Source organism: Euleptes europaea, chromosome 18 (genome assembly GCF_029931775.1).
Source record: "Euleptes europaea isolate rEulEur1 chromosome 18, rEulEur1.hap1, whole genome shotgun sequence".
Lineage (NCBI taxonomy): Eukaryota > Metazoa > Chordata > Lepidosauria > Squamata > Sphaerodactylidae > Euleptes > Euleptes europaea.
The window spans coordinates 36,088,973-36,105,075 of record NC_079329.1 but is presented as its reverse complement, the minus strand read 5'-3'; the positions used below and the strand labels follow the sequence as shown (position 1 = coordinate 36,105,075).

At 47.8% G+C, this 16,103-nt stretch overlaps 1 protein-coding gene across 1 annotated transcript; it reads left to right on the top strand.

Annotated features, from left to right (window-relative positions):
• Positions 1 to 14,857: 14,857 nt before the first annotated feature.
• LRRC3C (leucine rich repeat containing 3C) lies at positions 14,858 to 15,729 on the top strand. Its single transcript, XM_056863740.1, has one exon. The coding sequence runs from the start codon at positions 14,947 to 14,949 to the stop codon at positions 15,727 to 15,729; it is 783 nt and encodes a 260-aa protein (XP_056719718.1). The 5' UTR covers positions 14,858 to 14,946.
• Positions 15,730 to 16,103: the final 374 nt, after the last annotated feature.

Here is a 16,103-nt window from a genome sequence, read left to right as displayed (position 1 = left end):
CTTCTGCTGGGTGAGCCTTTAATTGAGTTAAATGGGGGTGTGGGAGGGAGGTAGCTGTGAACTTCCTGCATTGTGCAGGGGGTGGTACTAGATGACCCTAGTGGTCCCTTCCAACTATGATTCTATCTCCTCGAACATCTCTAGAATGCACCCAACATTCCTTTGGTTGCAAACTGCAATGTTGTGGGGGTGAGGGGGAGATGAAGGCAAAAAGACACTTGTCTGTTATTAACTGTCATTACCAGACTTCTTTTTCAGGGGCCCCTTGAAAGCTTTGGAAGAATCCTAGGGTTCCCCAGAGGAGAGTTTGTAATAAAACTCCATTCTAATGTATCTCAGAGGACTAGGCTAGTAGGCCTAAGTTTGTGCTGTAGTAGCCCATGCACTGTGCTGTAATAGCCCATATAGGGAGGAAGCAGTTCAAGGTGGGAAGATGTGAATCAGGTCCCCAATAATTAATGCATTTGAATTTTCAAGGGTATTCCTCCCTCCAAAGAGCTCATCACTGTTGTATATGCCCCCCCAGAAAGGTAGGTTAGCCTGAAAGAGAGAGAGAGTGGGATTGGCCCAAGGCCACCCACTGAGTTTCATGGCTGGTGGGGATTTGAACCTGGATCTCCCCACCTCTGTGCCAATACTCTAACCACTGTGCAACACTCTCTGTTCAGCTCCGTCAGTGAGATGTGTCATATGTATCCTGCACTTAAAAAACAAAATCAGAATTCTGTGCCCAGAAGCCCAGAAAGGCCTTTTTTCTGCAGCTCGTATAAATCCTGCAATGTATTCCAAGGTCACCCTGATCTGGATGGCCAAGGCTAGCCGTCAGATCTCGGAAGCTAAGCAGGGTCAGCCCTGGTTAGTACTTGGATGGGAGACCACCAAGGAAATCCAAGGTTGCTACATAGAGGCAGGCAATGGCAAACCACCTCTGTTCGTCTCTCGCCTTGAAAACCCGACGGAGTAGCCAGATGTCACCTGCGACTTGACGGCACGTCACACCCCCACAGCAAGGTTCTTCTGCTCAACGTGAGGACTGCCAACTCTAAAGCCCTGCCCTTTGCCTGCTGGTAATCCAGTAGCGGTTCCTCTGCTACCTACATACTTTCAAGCGTAGGCCATAGGGGTTGGAATCTTTCTGTTTGAAGAAAATGAGTGATGGTGTTTTTGGGTTTGCCGAACCCTGTACCTCTGCAAAATTCTGTGCTGTGAGATGCAGTAGTGAGAGGCACACAACTTTGCTGTTTATCTACCCTTCGGGTGTGCCTGCACATTTAACAAAGTCTCCTTCACATCCTCCCCCCACCCCCAGGTACAGCTCCGGCGGAGTGGGGCACAGTCAGTCCCCGTCCTGCTTCTTTGACCTCACCTGTTCTGCATACCCTTGGGTACTCCCCTGGTGACATGGGCCGTGTTTGGCAGCCAGCCGTTCCTTCCCAGCAACTTGCAACGAGAAGAGTCCAGTGGCTTAGTAAGGACACCTGAATGGCTTTTCACGTTTTATATCTCCCCACTGCTTTTCAAGGATCGAATGCTTTGAACAAACGTTACTGGGGCCTGCGTGCATGTAGGGGCAAAACCTCTGGGTTCCCGCTAGGATCGTGGAAGCCGTAGTTCACTCTCGAGGCCTACCTCTCGCTGTCTTTGTTTCTCAACTTTAAAAGGATCCTGGGTAGCTGTGGGTGGAAGTTTTGAAGAAACAGGAGGGGAAGTGGTCTGTTTCGGAGAAGCCGGCTCCCCCAATGCTCTCTGCTGTTCTCCCACGTTGTCGAAAAAAGCACAGCCTTTTGTGGCAGTTGTGCCCGCAAAACACTTTTCCCCTCAGCCCACCTGCCAACACGACGCATTTATAATTCTGACACACTTAGGGAGAGAAAGAACAGAAAAACCCAGACCTGGCTGTCTTGCAATTTCTAAAAGTTTCCCTGTCTGGTCACCTGGAAAATGTTTCATATTCAGCATAGGCGACTAAGGTTGCAATCCTAAAAACACTAAGAGCCAGCATGGTGTAGTCAGTGGTTAAGAGTGGCGGACTCTAATCTGGTGAACTGGGTTGGTTCCCCCACCCCTCCACATGAAGCCTGCTGGGTGACTTTGAGCTAGTCACAGTTCTCTCCAAACTCTCTCAGCCTCATCTGCATCACAAGGTGTCTGTTGTGGGGAAAGGAAGGGAAGGCGATTGTAAGCCGGTTTGAGACCCCTTAAGGTATAGATAATTGGAGTATTAAAAGCAACTCTTCTTCCTGGGAGTAAGCTCGATTGAACAAAATGGGACTGACTTCTAAGTAGGCCTGCTTAGGACTGCAACCTAAGTGAGCTACTGTTTACAGAGCTGCACTGTATAGCACTGTGAGAGTGGGACAATTTGAAATCTGTCGAGAAAATGAAACAGGTATAAAATATGGAGCGGACGACAAGTTCCATTGACTTTGCATTTGTCTCCTAGATCGAACCGCCTAACACCTGAGTGCCCTTTTCTTGTAATTCCCACCAGTGTGGTGTAGTGGTTAAGAGCAGTGGTTTGGAGCGGTGGACTCTAATCTGGAGAACGGGGTTTGATTCCCCACTCCTCCACATGAAGCCAGCTGGGTGACCTTGGGAAAGTCACAGCTCTGTTAGAGCTCTCTCAGCCCCACCTACCTCACAGGGTGTCTGTTGTGGGGAGGGGAAGGGAAGGTGATTGTAAGTTGGTTTGAGTAGAGCCGGTTTGAGTAGAGAAAGTCGGCATATAAAAACCAACTCTTCGTCTTTCCGGGGGGGCTTGCTCCAGAGCTGTCCTGGCTCAGTTACAGACTTCACTGTCAAGTGTATTGTGGGAAGGGCTTTTCCCATCCCTGCTGGCACTCTGAGATAAAAGCTGCTCATCATTTGCAAAGGCACTCAGCGAAATCCCTGGCATCCCTTAATGGGATTGCCTTTCTGGCAAAGCCCCATCACTTGAAAGGGAGGAAAGACCCAGGCAACTTAGCCTGGCTCCTTTCATGGATCTCAAGACCAAATTAGCTCATAAACACACCAGCTCCAAACCTCTTATTATTCCACGGAGCCCGAGGGCCATTTTGTGAGACTACCGCGGAGCGTAATTGGGCTTCTGAAGTGGGTAGAGGCTCATTGAGGGGAGGTTTGAGAAGAGCCGACTCCTTTGCAACAGCAAAAATTAAAACCATGCCGTACCTTTCGTTAAGGGCAACCAAAGTTTTGCTCACAGCTAGTGGGATTTCCTATCTGTCCAGTCCCTCCTGAAATAGTGTGGAATTGTGTGGACCGTGTCTGGTGATGGAGACCTTTGGTACTTTGTGTAGGTTCTGCTTGTGCCTAGAAGCAAAACGGCAGCCAGTGTAGCGCTTTTAAACCTTGACAAGATTTAACTTGTATCTGCTGGCAGACTGGGCTACCATGTTTGAAGCAGCTGAAGCTCCAGAACAGCCATCAAAGGCAGTCCCGTGCAGTGCAAATTGCAGTAGTCCAGCCTGGATGAGATCGTAACTGCACCCAAACCATACCTCTGAAGGAATGGTTGCAGCTGGTCATTTCCATTGCAGTCCAGCAATTCTTTTCCACAGGTAACATGAACACTGGTAGTTGAAAGGCAAGTGTAGTTGTTCAGCAAACAGATTGCTCACACTGACTAGCCAGGTTAGAATCTGCGGCTTTACACCGCCAGCTAGAACCATACAGGTCCTGGTGTCACCAGATCCCCTCCAGCTTTGTAGCTGCAATACCACTTCTTGTCATCTGCCAGGGTGGCACTGCAGTGCAGCAAATACCAGGCTAGCCGCTCCTTCCTCCAGCGGACCTCTACAGTGGCACAGAGTGTAGAGCTGCCAACTCCAGCTTGGGAAGTTCCTGGAGATTTGAAGGTGCTGTCTGGAAAGGGTGGACATTGAGGAGGGGAAGGTGGTTAGTGGGGACTGATTCCATAGAGTTTGCTCTCCATATCTTCTGTTTCCTTCAAGGGAACTGATCCAGTTACAATTCCAGGAAAACTCCAGACCCCACCTTTAGTTTGGCAAGCCTAGCTGCAATCCTAAGAACACTTTCCTGGGAACAAGATACATTGAACAAAATAAGACTTACTTCCAAATAGTCCTGCTTAGAATTGTTCCCTGAGGTCCATCACTACAGCAGTGGTCCAATAACCCTACCTGGTGCTTTATAGGTAGTGTTTAAAGGTTTTCTGCCTTTATTCCTAGCATAAAACGACAGTTGCAAGAGTTTTGCCTACCCCAAACTGCTGAAGTCAATACCAGGCTCATTGGTCAGGGGAGAGCTGCCTTGTGTCCCATCAGCCCCCTGGAAGATTCTGCTGTTTTTTTGAACCGCTTTGATCATGCCAATAAAGGTTTTTGTATTTGATTTTGATTTTCTGCTGTTTGCACATGCCCAGTTGCACATCTGGGCCTGCAGAGAGAAGAAAAGGAGTTGGTTTTTATATGCCAACTTTCTCTACCACTTAAGGAAGAATCAAGCCAGCTTACAATCACCTTCCCTTCCCCTCCCCACAACAGACACTCTGTGAGGTAGGTGGGGCTGAGAGAGCTCTAAGAGAGGTGTGACTAGCCCAAGGTCACCCAGCAGGCTTCCTGTGTAGGAGTGGGGAAACCAACCCAGTTCACCAGATTAGCCTCCACCATGTGGAGGAGTGGGAAATAAAACCCAGTTCTCCATACTAGAGTCCACTGCTCCAAACAACTGCTCTTAACCACTATACCATGCTGGCTCTGGCAAAGATTATGACAACTCTGGTTGCATTTGCAAATGACAAAATATTTTTAAAATTATTTTTAATTTTTTTTAAAAAACAACAACAACAGTGCAATAAAGCAGCTCAAGAGAAACTAGAGGCCGGGGAAAAAATGCATGCCAAGTTCAACATCCCCACAATTCAGCCTCTTGACTTTTGTCAAATGTCACATTTGGAATTTGATTTTGAAGGAAACTTTTTATTTGTGTATATGTATTTGTTTAGACATTTCTGTCCCATGTTCTCCTCAATGGGGACCCAAAGCAGGTTACACTATGATTCTCCTCCATTTTATCCTCTCAACAACCTTGTGAGGTAGACTAGGCTGAGCGTGTGTAACCGGCCCAAGGTCACCTGGCAAGCTTCTGTGGCAAAGTGGAGATTCAAACTTGGGCCTCCCGGATACTGGTCCAATACACTAACCACTTAGAAAAAGAAAAAAGACCTTTCAAAAGCTGAAGAATAAACAACGGAGGTTGAACCCCCCCCCCCATTTTGGCTGTAAATATAATTTAATTAAATATTTGAAAGGCTTAGTTCAGTGGTTCTCAGCTGGTGGTACATGTACCACCAGTGGGACGCAAGAAGTAATCTTGTTGGGATGCAGAGTTTTTATATTATTTTATACTCACTTTCCCTCAGGTCATTTATGCACGGTCGCTTTAACCTCCTTTATTCCCTGTTTCAGCCAGGATCCAATTTTTTAGTATGCCCATTACCTCATTCCTTGGAAGCTCAACGCTGTTTCGACGCAAAACGAACCCGGCTTTTCCCATTCCTCTTCTGGCTCGAATTAAACTGTTCTTCCTGGCTCATTCCGGAGTCACAGAGCATGCATACTCTGTTCTCGGGTTGAGCTTTGCCCCACCCTTTTCCAAACCCCTCTTCAAGGCAGCATGCAGATAGCCAAACAGGGGAAGCACAGAAGATTGGCTTCTCTCACAGCCAATCACGAAGCAGTGTGTAAAGAGGCAGGGATTCAAGTGCTTCCTGCTACCTCTGAGCTCTTTCTGAGCAAAAGAATGGCTTTTTTAAAACGAGGCTTGGATTTCCCCCCTCCCCTCCTTCTTTCACATGGCTTCATTTTTTGTTTTTTGTTCTTAAAATACTTTTTTATGCGGCAGTTGGGTTTGGGGGGAAGGAAATCTTCTCTCGCAAGGTAAGCCAATGACAGAGCAGCATTTAAAGGGGTGGGACTTGATTTGAACTTGGGAGGCTGCTTTTCTGTATCCATGCCTCCATTAGCAAACAGTTTCATCCCTGATCATTCCAACCAATGCGTACAGTTTCTCCCGACCCGGGTTACTTGATCCTGGCTGAAACGGGGAATAAAGGAGGTTAAAGCGACCATGCATAAATGACCTCAGTCTCCATGCCCACCTGCAAGTGTGATGTGCCATCTCCTGCCAACCCTTCCTGGCCAGAGATTACCGTATTTTTCGCTCCATAAGACACACTTTTTTCCTCCTCAAAAGTGAGGGGAAATGTCTGTGCATCTTATGGAGTGAATGCAGGCTGGGCGCGTGCGCGTCGGGATGGCCCGAGCCGGTGTTCCCCGCCCTGACGGCCAGCTGGGAGGCAGGCGGGGCCGCACAGAGCCGACTGGGCGCGTGCGTGTTGGGACGGCGCGAGCCGGCGTTCCCCGCCCCGACGGCCAGCTGGGAGGCGGGCGGTGCCGCACAGAGCCGGCTGGGCGCGTGCGCTGGCTCGCGCCGTCCCGACGCGCATGCGCCCGGCCGGCTCTGTGCGGCCCCGCCTGCCTCCCAGCTGGCCGTCGGGGCGGGGAATGCCGGCTCGCGCCGTCCCAACGCGCATGCGCCTAGCCAGCATTCACTCCATAAGACAAGTTTTTAGAGGAGGAAAACAGGTGCGTCCTATGGTCAGGTGCGTCCTATGGAGCGAAAAATACGGTATTCATTTGTAACCCTCTGGCATGCAACCGATCACTTTGAACACTCTGTGTTTCTTGTATTGCCCGGTTCCACCTGCCTGCAGGCCAGTATCTTTAGTGTACCATTTCTTAAGGCTGAGGTGCTATGATAACCATCTTCAAGTACTTGAAGGACTGTCATATAGAGGAGGGTGCCGAGTTGTTTTCTGTTGCCCCACAAGGTCGGACCAGAACCAACAGGTTAAAATTAAATCAAAAGAGTTTCCATCTAGACATTAGGAGGAACTTTATAACAGAGCGGTTCCTCAGTGGAACAGGCTTCCTTGGGAGGTGGTAAGCTCTCCTTCCCTGGAGGTGTTTAAGCAGAGGCTGGATGGCCATCTGTCAGCAATGCTGACTCTATGACCTTAAGCAGATGATAAGAGGGAGGACATCTTGGCCATCTTCTGGGCATGGAGTTGGGGTCACTGGGGATTTGTGAATTTCCTGCATTGTGCAGGGGGTTGGACAAGATTACCTGGTGGTCTTTTTCAACTCTTATGATTTTGTGAAGTCCCAGGATTCTTCATTGTAGTCCCGTAATTTTTTAATGTTCTTAAAACTTACTGTAAATGATAAATGTAATAATAGAATCCCTGTAAACATTTAAACGTCCTTGGGGAAAGTGGCCTTTTTTGTTTCAATCACTTTATTTTTTATAAAAAAAATATTTATTAAAACATTTATATCCCACCTTTTCACTTGGTTCCTCTTTGATAGAGTGATGTGGTAGAACATCAGATGTGAAAAGCTGAGAGCCAGTGCCGTAGCTGATTCTGCACAAACCTTCCTCCACTAATTAGAAATGTTCTAAATAAATGCATTTTTTACAAAAAAAATCTTAGTAATGCATATGGTGAAGGTTCACATTCTCCTTCTCTGCTGACAGACATTCCTACCTTGGAGCGGAGGACTGTGATCTGGAGAACTGGGCTTGATGCCCCACTCCTCCACATGAGCGGTGGTGGCTAATCTGGTGAACTGGGTTTGTTTCCCCGCTCCTACACACGAAGCCAGCTGGGTGACCTTGGGCCAGTCACAGCTCTCATAGAGCTCTCTCAGCCCCACCCACCTCACAGGGTGTCTGTTGTGGGGAGCGGAAAGGGAAGGTGATTGTAAGCCGGTTTGATTCTGCCTTAAGTGGTAAAGAAAGTTGGCATATAAAAACCAATTCTTCTTCTTCTACCATGTCCCGGACCCTTGGGTGCCCAAGCACTACAGGTAAGGTTTGCATAGAGTGTGTAACAATCGCAACTCTTGAAGATTCAGGAAATGGGCTGCCACATGTTGGCTTGGATCCCACCTAGATTAGGGATCCTGTAGCCCTCAAAAAATCACCCCAAATGCTGCTCATGGAGGTTGGGGGACCCCCAGGAAAACTGAGAGGGGGAATCAGAGGTCACCCACAGGAGGAGGAAGCAATGAAAATTGCCCTTTCTTGGGCAATTATTGGTGGCAGCTAAGACATTCTTTCTCAACAGGTTATGTGGGTATAATCCTGCTCCCTGCCCCCATGCATAGATCGTACCCAGTTTGAGCCTTCCCAGCTCTATATAGAACATTTTTCTCCCTTCTTCCAAGGTTCCCTATTTTACCCTCACAACAACCCTGTGAGGTAGGGGGGATAGGGGGACTGGCCCAAGGTCACTCAGGGAAATTCAGAGCAGAGGTTTGAACCCTAGAAGACTATAGTCCAACTAATGATGACACCACAAGCATGTCACAACCATTGTGAGATGAGTAAGGAGGTAGCGTTGCATCTAGTATATGTTGTGCTCTTCTTACCCAGAAGAAGTTGTTAAATGAATAAAATCAGGACATGACCTCACTATCGAGGCAAGGATACTGTTCGCACACGGGTCCATTCTCCAGAGAGCTTATCTGGTGCCATCTTTCCAGGCTCTACCACCTTGCTGTTTTCCTTTTTCTGTTAATGTTTCCTCTTCCTGATGATGTCTTTACTTTGTTTTTGGATGAGGGTTGTTTATTCTTTCAGATTTATTACTATTTATTCTTTCAGATTTAGGTGACTAAAGAGAACCTCCACATTCAGAGGCAGTGAACCTCTGAATCCCAGTGCCGAGAAGCAACATCAGGGGAAGGCCTCGGCCTCTGGGCCCTTTTGTTGGCCCTCCAGAGGAACTGGTTGGCCGCTGTGTGAGACAGGATGCTGGACTAGATGGACCACCGGGCTGATCCAACAGGGCTCTTATGTTCTTATATTCAAATAATTGGGTGGAGAAGAAAATTACAAAACCTTGAGTGGCTTTACTTTTCAGACATCATATGGCATGCTGGCAGCTAGAAACACTGGCCCGTGTTTTGCAATGACTTGTTTGGTATGGAGGAGCCCCCCGGTCTGGATGCTCTCAGCCCGTGAGCTTTGTCTTCAAGCAACAGGGAGGTGCACCATCAAGGCATGGGCAGTCTCAGTAATTCTGCAGGGAGGAAGGGATCAAGGCTAGCATGGAACATCTCAGATGGACACATGAAGCTGCCTTCTACTGCGTCAATCAAAGTCAGTATCATCTGGCAGCGGCTCTCCAGAGTCTCAGGCAGAGGTCATTCACATCATCTACTACCCGATCCTTTCCGCTGGAGATTGAACCTGGGATCTTCTGCATGGCCCCACTTCCTTTCAAAAGCAGAAGTCTTGGAAACCCCCCCCCCCACTTAGCATAGTTAAATTGTGGAACTCCCTGCCCCAGGATGTGGTGATGGCTGCCAACTTGGAAGGCTGTAAGGAGGGGAGTGGACGCATTCATGGAGGAGAGGGCTATCCATGGCTACTAGTCATGATGCATACCTATTCTCTCCAGTATCAGAGGAGCATGCCCATTATTTTAGGTGCTGTGGAGCAGGATAATGCTGCTGCAGCTGTCTTGTTTGTGGGCTTACTCGAGGCACCTGGTTGGCCACTGTGTGAACAGACTGCTGGACTTGGGTGGGCCTGGATCTGGTCCAGTAGGGCTTTTCTTATGTTCTTAAGCCCCACTAGGTATGGACGGAGCCGAGTGCACAGTTCTCTGGAGATGGGCCATCGTCACGATCCACTGATGTTGCAGTTACGGTAGCAGACTAGAGGTTAAGCATAATATGTCTATTGGCTCCTCTGGTCAGCTGACAGCCCTGCCCTTCCTTCGGGCTGCAGCACTGAAGCCACAGATCTTGCATCCTCCTTGCTTCTGAGCTTCATGGGCCAGCAAGTGCTGAGGGGGGTCACTTTGTGAGTTCCTGGCTTTGTCACCCGAGCCCTTGTTTCGGTTTCGTCAACCCAGAGCACAGTTTGTCATCTGCTAAGTGGGGGGAATTTGACACTCTGGCATGGAATTTCACTGGGCGCTCTTGCTTTTGAAAACGAATTCATTAGCAACTGGACACAGGTTTGCAATTACCAATGCCTGCTCTTTCTTCCTTTTTTTTTTAAGGTTGGTGGGAACCTGTCAGGACTTTCCATGTGTGGACTTTTCCATGCTGTAGTATCACTTTGGAACTGGGGTTGGCATTGCATGCCTTAGCATGCAAGAGATCGGTGGCCCATGTGCATGCCATACATCTGCATTAATGCTTCACACATAAGCAGCCCAGTTAAAATGCAGCTCTGGCCATGTGGAACTCTACAGGCATAGTTCCTTTCTTTCATACGCCTGTCGGTTGTCATGTTTAAACTGAAATGCAACCCAAAATGCCCTTTGTCAGTATAGTTACTGTAAGTTATCGAAGATGAAAATTCAGGAACAGTCAAAAATATCTGGAGATTCTCGTACCTGGCTAAGAGTTCAAGAAAGTCAAAGGAAGATGAGTTACTCAGGAGGCTTGTAACAGACTGACACCCTTTGCAGAAATGACAATTGTGCATACCAGCTGCAGGTAGATACTCCCAATACATGCAGTCATCTTGTGTGAACTGGAGTGCTGCACATATTTACAGTGCATGTACATCAGTGTGGCGTACTGGTTAAGAGCGGTGGACTGTAATCTGCTGAACCGGGTTTGATTCCCCACTCCTCCATATGAGCTGCAGACTCTAATCTGGTCAACTAGGTTGGTTTCCCCCCTCCTCTGCATGAAGCCAGCTGGGTGACCTTGGGCGAGTCACAGTTCTCTCCAAACTCTCTCAGCCCTGCCTACCTCACAAGGTGTTTGTTGTGGGTGGGGGGAAGGCGCTTGTAAGCCGCTTTGAGACTCCTTAAAGGTAGAAAAAAGCTGGGTATTAAAACCAACTCTTCTTCTCTTTCCTCCTCCTCCTCAAAATCACCCACCAAGATTTGGCTGTTATTCATTTACAAAAATATGGTGGACCTCACAATCCCTGTACCTTCACAGGGTCCCTAAAGAGAGCAGCGGCACCCCAAGGAAGCATCACTTGTTTTTATTAATTTTTTGGGGAAAATTTGTATACCACTTCTCCAGTGCTGTGCGGGGTGGCTCACAACTAAAACAAGAGCACAAAACCAAGCAAACGAGACAACGGATGGCAAGTCAGTAAAGATAAGCCATGCCAGTTAAAACCATAAAACAACCCAAGTCGATCCGTGATACAGAGTCAATCAAACTGTGCCAATAGAAGACAGCCAACAAAAGCAAGCCAGGCTATAAAAGCACATAAGACAACAGTCTAAACATGACATTCACGGAACTGACCGCAGGTGAGGAGCGAACCATAAAACAGCTTCAAAAAATGGGTCCCCTTCAGAAGAAGAAGAGTTGGTTTTTATATGCTGACTTTCTCCACCACTTAAGGAAGACTCAAACCGGCTTACAAGCACCTTACCTTCCCCTCTCCACAACAGACACCCCATGAGGTTGGTGAGGCTAAAAGAGTGTGACTAGTCCAAGGTCACCCAGCTGGCTTCATGTGGAGGAGTGGGGAAACAAATCCAGTTCACCAAATTAGCATCTGCCATTCATATGGAGGAATGGGGAATCAAACCCGGTTCTCCAGATCAGAGTCCACCACTCCAGTGCGGGCTTCAGTGAAGTCAGTGTGGTGTAGTGGTTAAGAGCAGTGGTTTGGAGCAGTGGACTCTAATCTGGAGAACTGGGTTCAATTCCCCACTCCTCCACATGAGCGGCGGAGGCTAATCTGGTGAACTGGATTTATTTCCCCACTCCTTCACATGAAGCCAGCTGGGTGACCTTTGGCTAGTAACAGCTCTCTTAGAGCCCTCTCAGCCCCACCTACCTCACAGGGTGACTGTGGTGGGGAAGGGAAGGTGAATGTAAGCCAGTTTGATTCTTCCTTAAGTGGTAGAGAAAGTCAGCATATAAAAACCCAACTCTTCTCTGTTGGGGTGTGAGTTGAGCTTGGCTCACACATAGTGAGCAGTGGCACATGGGTGCACCTTGCTCAGGGCAACAAAATGCCTTCGCCCCCATCTTTAAAACATTGTCTCCCACAAGCAACACTGGCCAAACCAAGGAGATTTAAGGGAGGGGCCTTGGCTCAAGGGTAGAGCATCTGCTTTGCGTGAAGAAGGTCCCAAGTTCAGTCCCCTGCATTGACAGTAAAAAAAAACCCCAACCAAGCAGGTAATGGGTGATGTGAAAGACTTCTCTACCTGAGACCCCAGAGAACCACAGCTAGTCTTGAGTAGACAATACTGACCTTGATGGAGTAATGATCTGACTCGGTATGATGCAGCAAGGTGTTTAACTGAAGCTGTGGGAGGGGCTGTGGCTCAGTGGTAGAGCATCTGCTTGGTATGCAGAAGGTCCCAGGTTCAGTCCCTGGCATCTCCAGTTAAAGGGACTAGGCAAGCAGGTGGGGTGAAAGACCTCTGCCTGAGACCCTGGAGAGCTGCTGCCGGTGTGAGTAGACAATACTGACTTTGATGGACCAAGGGTATGATTCAGTATAAGGCAGCTTCATGTGTTCATGTCCCTTAGCGCAGCAATATTTTCAGAGGTATGCAACTTGGGGGTTGCTGGTCAGCATTGCACACTGTAAAGCCAGCACATGCACACACTAAAACAACTGGTTCATGTTCATTAAGTCAATGGTCTTCAACACATGGGTCTGGACCCCCCCCCCCCTCAAGTGGATTGTCAAGCTCCAGATGAGCTGCGTACTCTAATCTGGTGAACCGGATTTCCCTACTACTCCACATGAAGCCAGCTGGGTGACCTTGGGCTAGTCACAGCTCTCTTAGAGCTCTCTCAGCCCCATCTACCACTCAGGGTGTCTGTTGTGGGGAGAGGAAGGGAAGGAGATTGTAAGCTGGTTTGATTCTCCTTAAAAGGTAGAGAAAATCAGTATATGAAAACCAAGTCTTCTTCTCTGTTGGGCTGTGAGTTGAGCTTGGCTCACACAGAGTGAGCAGTGGCACGTGGGTGCGCCTTGCTCAGGGTGACAAAATGCCCTCACTTTAAGACATTTCCTCTGAGGCCCAGCTTGTGTTTCCTGCCCCTGGCTGGCTGGCTGGCACTGCCTCCCACCGTCCTGACCGTGACACTGTTTTGTATTCATTGATACAGTCTGTTTGAGCAGCCAAAAATTAATACATAAAATTATCTGACTTAATAGAACCGTAAAACTAATATAAATTACAAAATTAGATAAAAGTCTAATGATATTAAAATGTAAAATGTTAGTATATATCACAAGAATTAATTTAACATCTTATTATTTCTAAAAGTATAGCAAGGTTTAATATTTTTTCCATCCTATTTTTGCGAGTTTTAATAACCATGGTGCAAAATTTGTGGATTTTCACCCATCAGGAGCCTCTTGATCAGGAACTCTACTGGCTTATCGGGGAATCCACTGATCAGGGGAGCAATGCATTTAATATGGGCCTCATGATAAAATGGACAGCTGAACAATACATGTTTGGTGGTTTCGATGTCTCCTGATCTGCAAGGGCACAGCCTTTCTGATCTTGGTATCTTCTTGTATTTTCCTTCTAGGACAGCTGAAGGCAGAGCATGACATCTGGCTAGAGCAGTGGTTCCCAACCTTTTTTTGACCAGGGACCACTAGGACTTTTTGTTCGCTGCAGGGACCCCAAAGTTCAAAATAAAAATTCAGAGAATTTGAAAATAAATTTTAATCATAACTGTTAGTTAAACATTAAACTTAGAATAATATTTGAATATGTTTTTTTATAATAGAAAACTTTTAATTGAAAAGATTAATTTATTATGGGTTTATAACTTTGTTTCGCGGACCTTAATTTAGTTCTCGTGGACCCCTGGGGGTCCGTGGACCCCCGGTTGGGAACCAGTGGGCTAGAGTGTAGGAGACCGTGACACCAGTTAGGTCAGGGGTCCCCAACCTTTTTGAGCCTGTGGTCACATTTGGAATGCTGGCATGGCATGGTGGGCGCACCGACCAAGTGGTTGCCACAAAATGATTGCCACAGCTTAGCTTCAGTAACACAACGTAGATACTTGTGCTGTGGGGGCAGCTGCTGCCATAGCAGCATTTTTAAAAAAGCAGCATAGTCAATCAGAAGCCTTGCTGGCCAAAAGCCGTACTTAGCCTCCCCACTTCCTAAAAACACATGGTAGGCACCAGAAAATGTGTCGGTGGTGTCATGGCACCCACCGGCACCATATTGGGGATTCTGGCTCCCCCTTTTCCTGTCGCATTACCCTGGCATGTGCTCACAGCATTTCTGGTTCCAGCTCAGCTGAAGACCACTGCCCTGGGCCATAAGATCTGTTGTTAAATGTCTTTTTGAAGACAGAAGTATGATGGTGTAGTGGTGCAGTGGTTAAGAGCGGTGGTTTGGAGCGGTGGAGTCTGATCTGGAGAACCAGGTTTGATTCCCCACTCCTCCACATGAGCGGCAGATGCTAATCTGGCGAACTGGATTTGTTTCCCTGCTCCTCCACACGAAGACAGCTGGGTGACCTTGGGACAGTCACAGGGCAAAAATGCATGGTTGCTTTAGCCTGTTTCAGCCAGGATTGAACGCACGCGTGTGTGTTCGATCCTGGCTTAATCCTGGCTGAAACTGAATAAAGGAGGCTAAAGCGACCATGCGTTTTTGCCCACACTCTCTCAGCCCCATCTACCTCCCAGGGTGTCTGTTGTGGGGAGGGGAAGGGAAGGTGATTGTAAGCTGGTTTGATTCTGCCTTAAGTGGTAGAGAAAGTTGGCATATAAAAACCAACTCTTCTCTTTTAATTCAATTCTAGTTTTATCCTTGCTTTGTCTTTCACAGGTAGTGATTGCCCAACAGTTGTCTCCGGGGCTCCCTGAGAGTCAGAGAAATTGGAAGAGTCACCTGTTTACTGAGTAGATGCCCAGTCATCCAGATGCCCCAACATGCCTTTTCTGGACTGGTTCCTTTACCACTCAGTGGCCATGTGGCTGCTCCTCCAGAGCTTTGTCCTGATAGCCTTTTGCTTCCACTCAGCCACCACCTTTCCCAAGGGCTGCTACCCCTCCAGCGAAGATGGCTTGAAAACTTTCCGTTGTAGCAAAGCTCAGCTGACCATTATCCCGAAGGACATACCTAACGACACCAACAAACTGTTCCTGGATTACAACCAGATCTCTTTCCTACCCAACGATGCCTTCCAGAACTTGCCGCTTCTGATGGAACTAGACTTGTCTCACAATGTCATCAGCCGGGTGGAAGTCGGGGCCTTCCGGGGCTTGCCAGAAAACCTTCATTCTTTGGACTTGTCTTCTAACAAGCTGGTGTCGGTCAACAAGGATGTCTTCAACCCACTTAAAGCCAAAGCCAACCTTTCCAGCAACCCTTGGCTATGTGACTGCACTCTCCAGCAGCTCATTGAGAGGGTGGAGCTCATTGCTGGCACTTCCGACGGCATCTTGTGTGATGCATCTGTGCGGAAGGAACACATCGGCAAGCCGTTCCTGCAGCTGGTTGGGGACATAGACTTCTGCAACATCTACAAAAAGACCACAGACATTGCCATGTTGGTCACCATGTTCGGCTGGTTCGCCATGGTGATCTCGTATCTGATCTATTATGTCCGGCAGAATCAAGAAGACGCCCGACGTCACCTAGAGTATCTCAAGTCCTTGCCCAGCAAGCAGAAGAAGTCAGAGGAGTCTTCAACAATTAGCACTGTGGTGTAACCAATTTTTTTTTAAGTATGTCCACCAAAACCTACGTCTTCAGAAAATCATAGATCTGCTGGAATAGATGGGGAGATTCTCCATCTAATTCTAGTGGATCATGCTGGAACGCACAATGGCTGAAGAAACTGTTATTCAATGAAGAACAACAACAAAAACCACTGTGGGGAGGCAGGGCTTTGTTATACAAAATGCCTCCCTTAATATTTAGCTCCTGAACATCGAACAACAAGAATTATGTCTGAGTAAGAGCCATGACTGAATTCTTCAACACACGGAAAACAAAGAGTTGAATCGACTGTTTCCCAGGCCTATGGTAGAGACTCCATCATGCACTGAACTTGCAAAACACCCTCCCCTGTCCCTCCTCTAAT

Excerpts from the sequence above, each read along its gene's own strand:
- LRRC3C (XM_056863740.1), top strand. The coding sequence starts at position 14,947 with ATGCCTTTTCTGGACTGGTTCCTTTACCACTCAGTGGCCATGTGGCTG.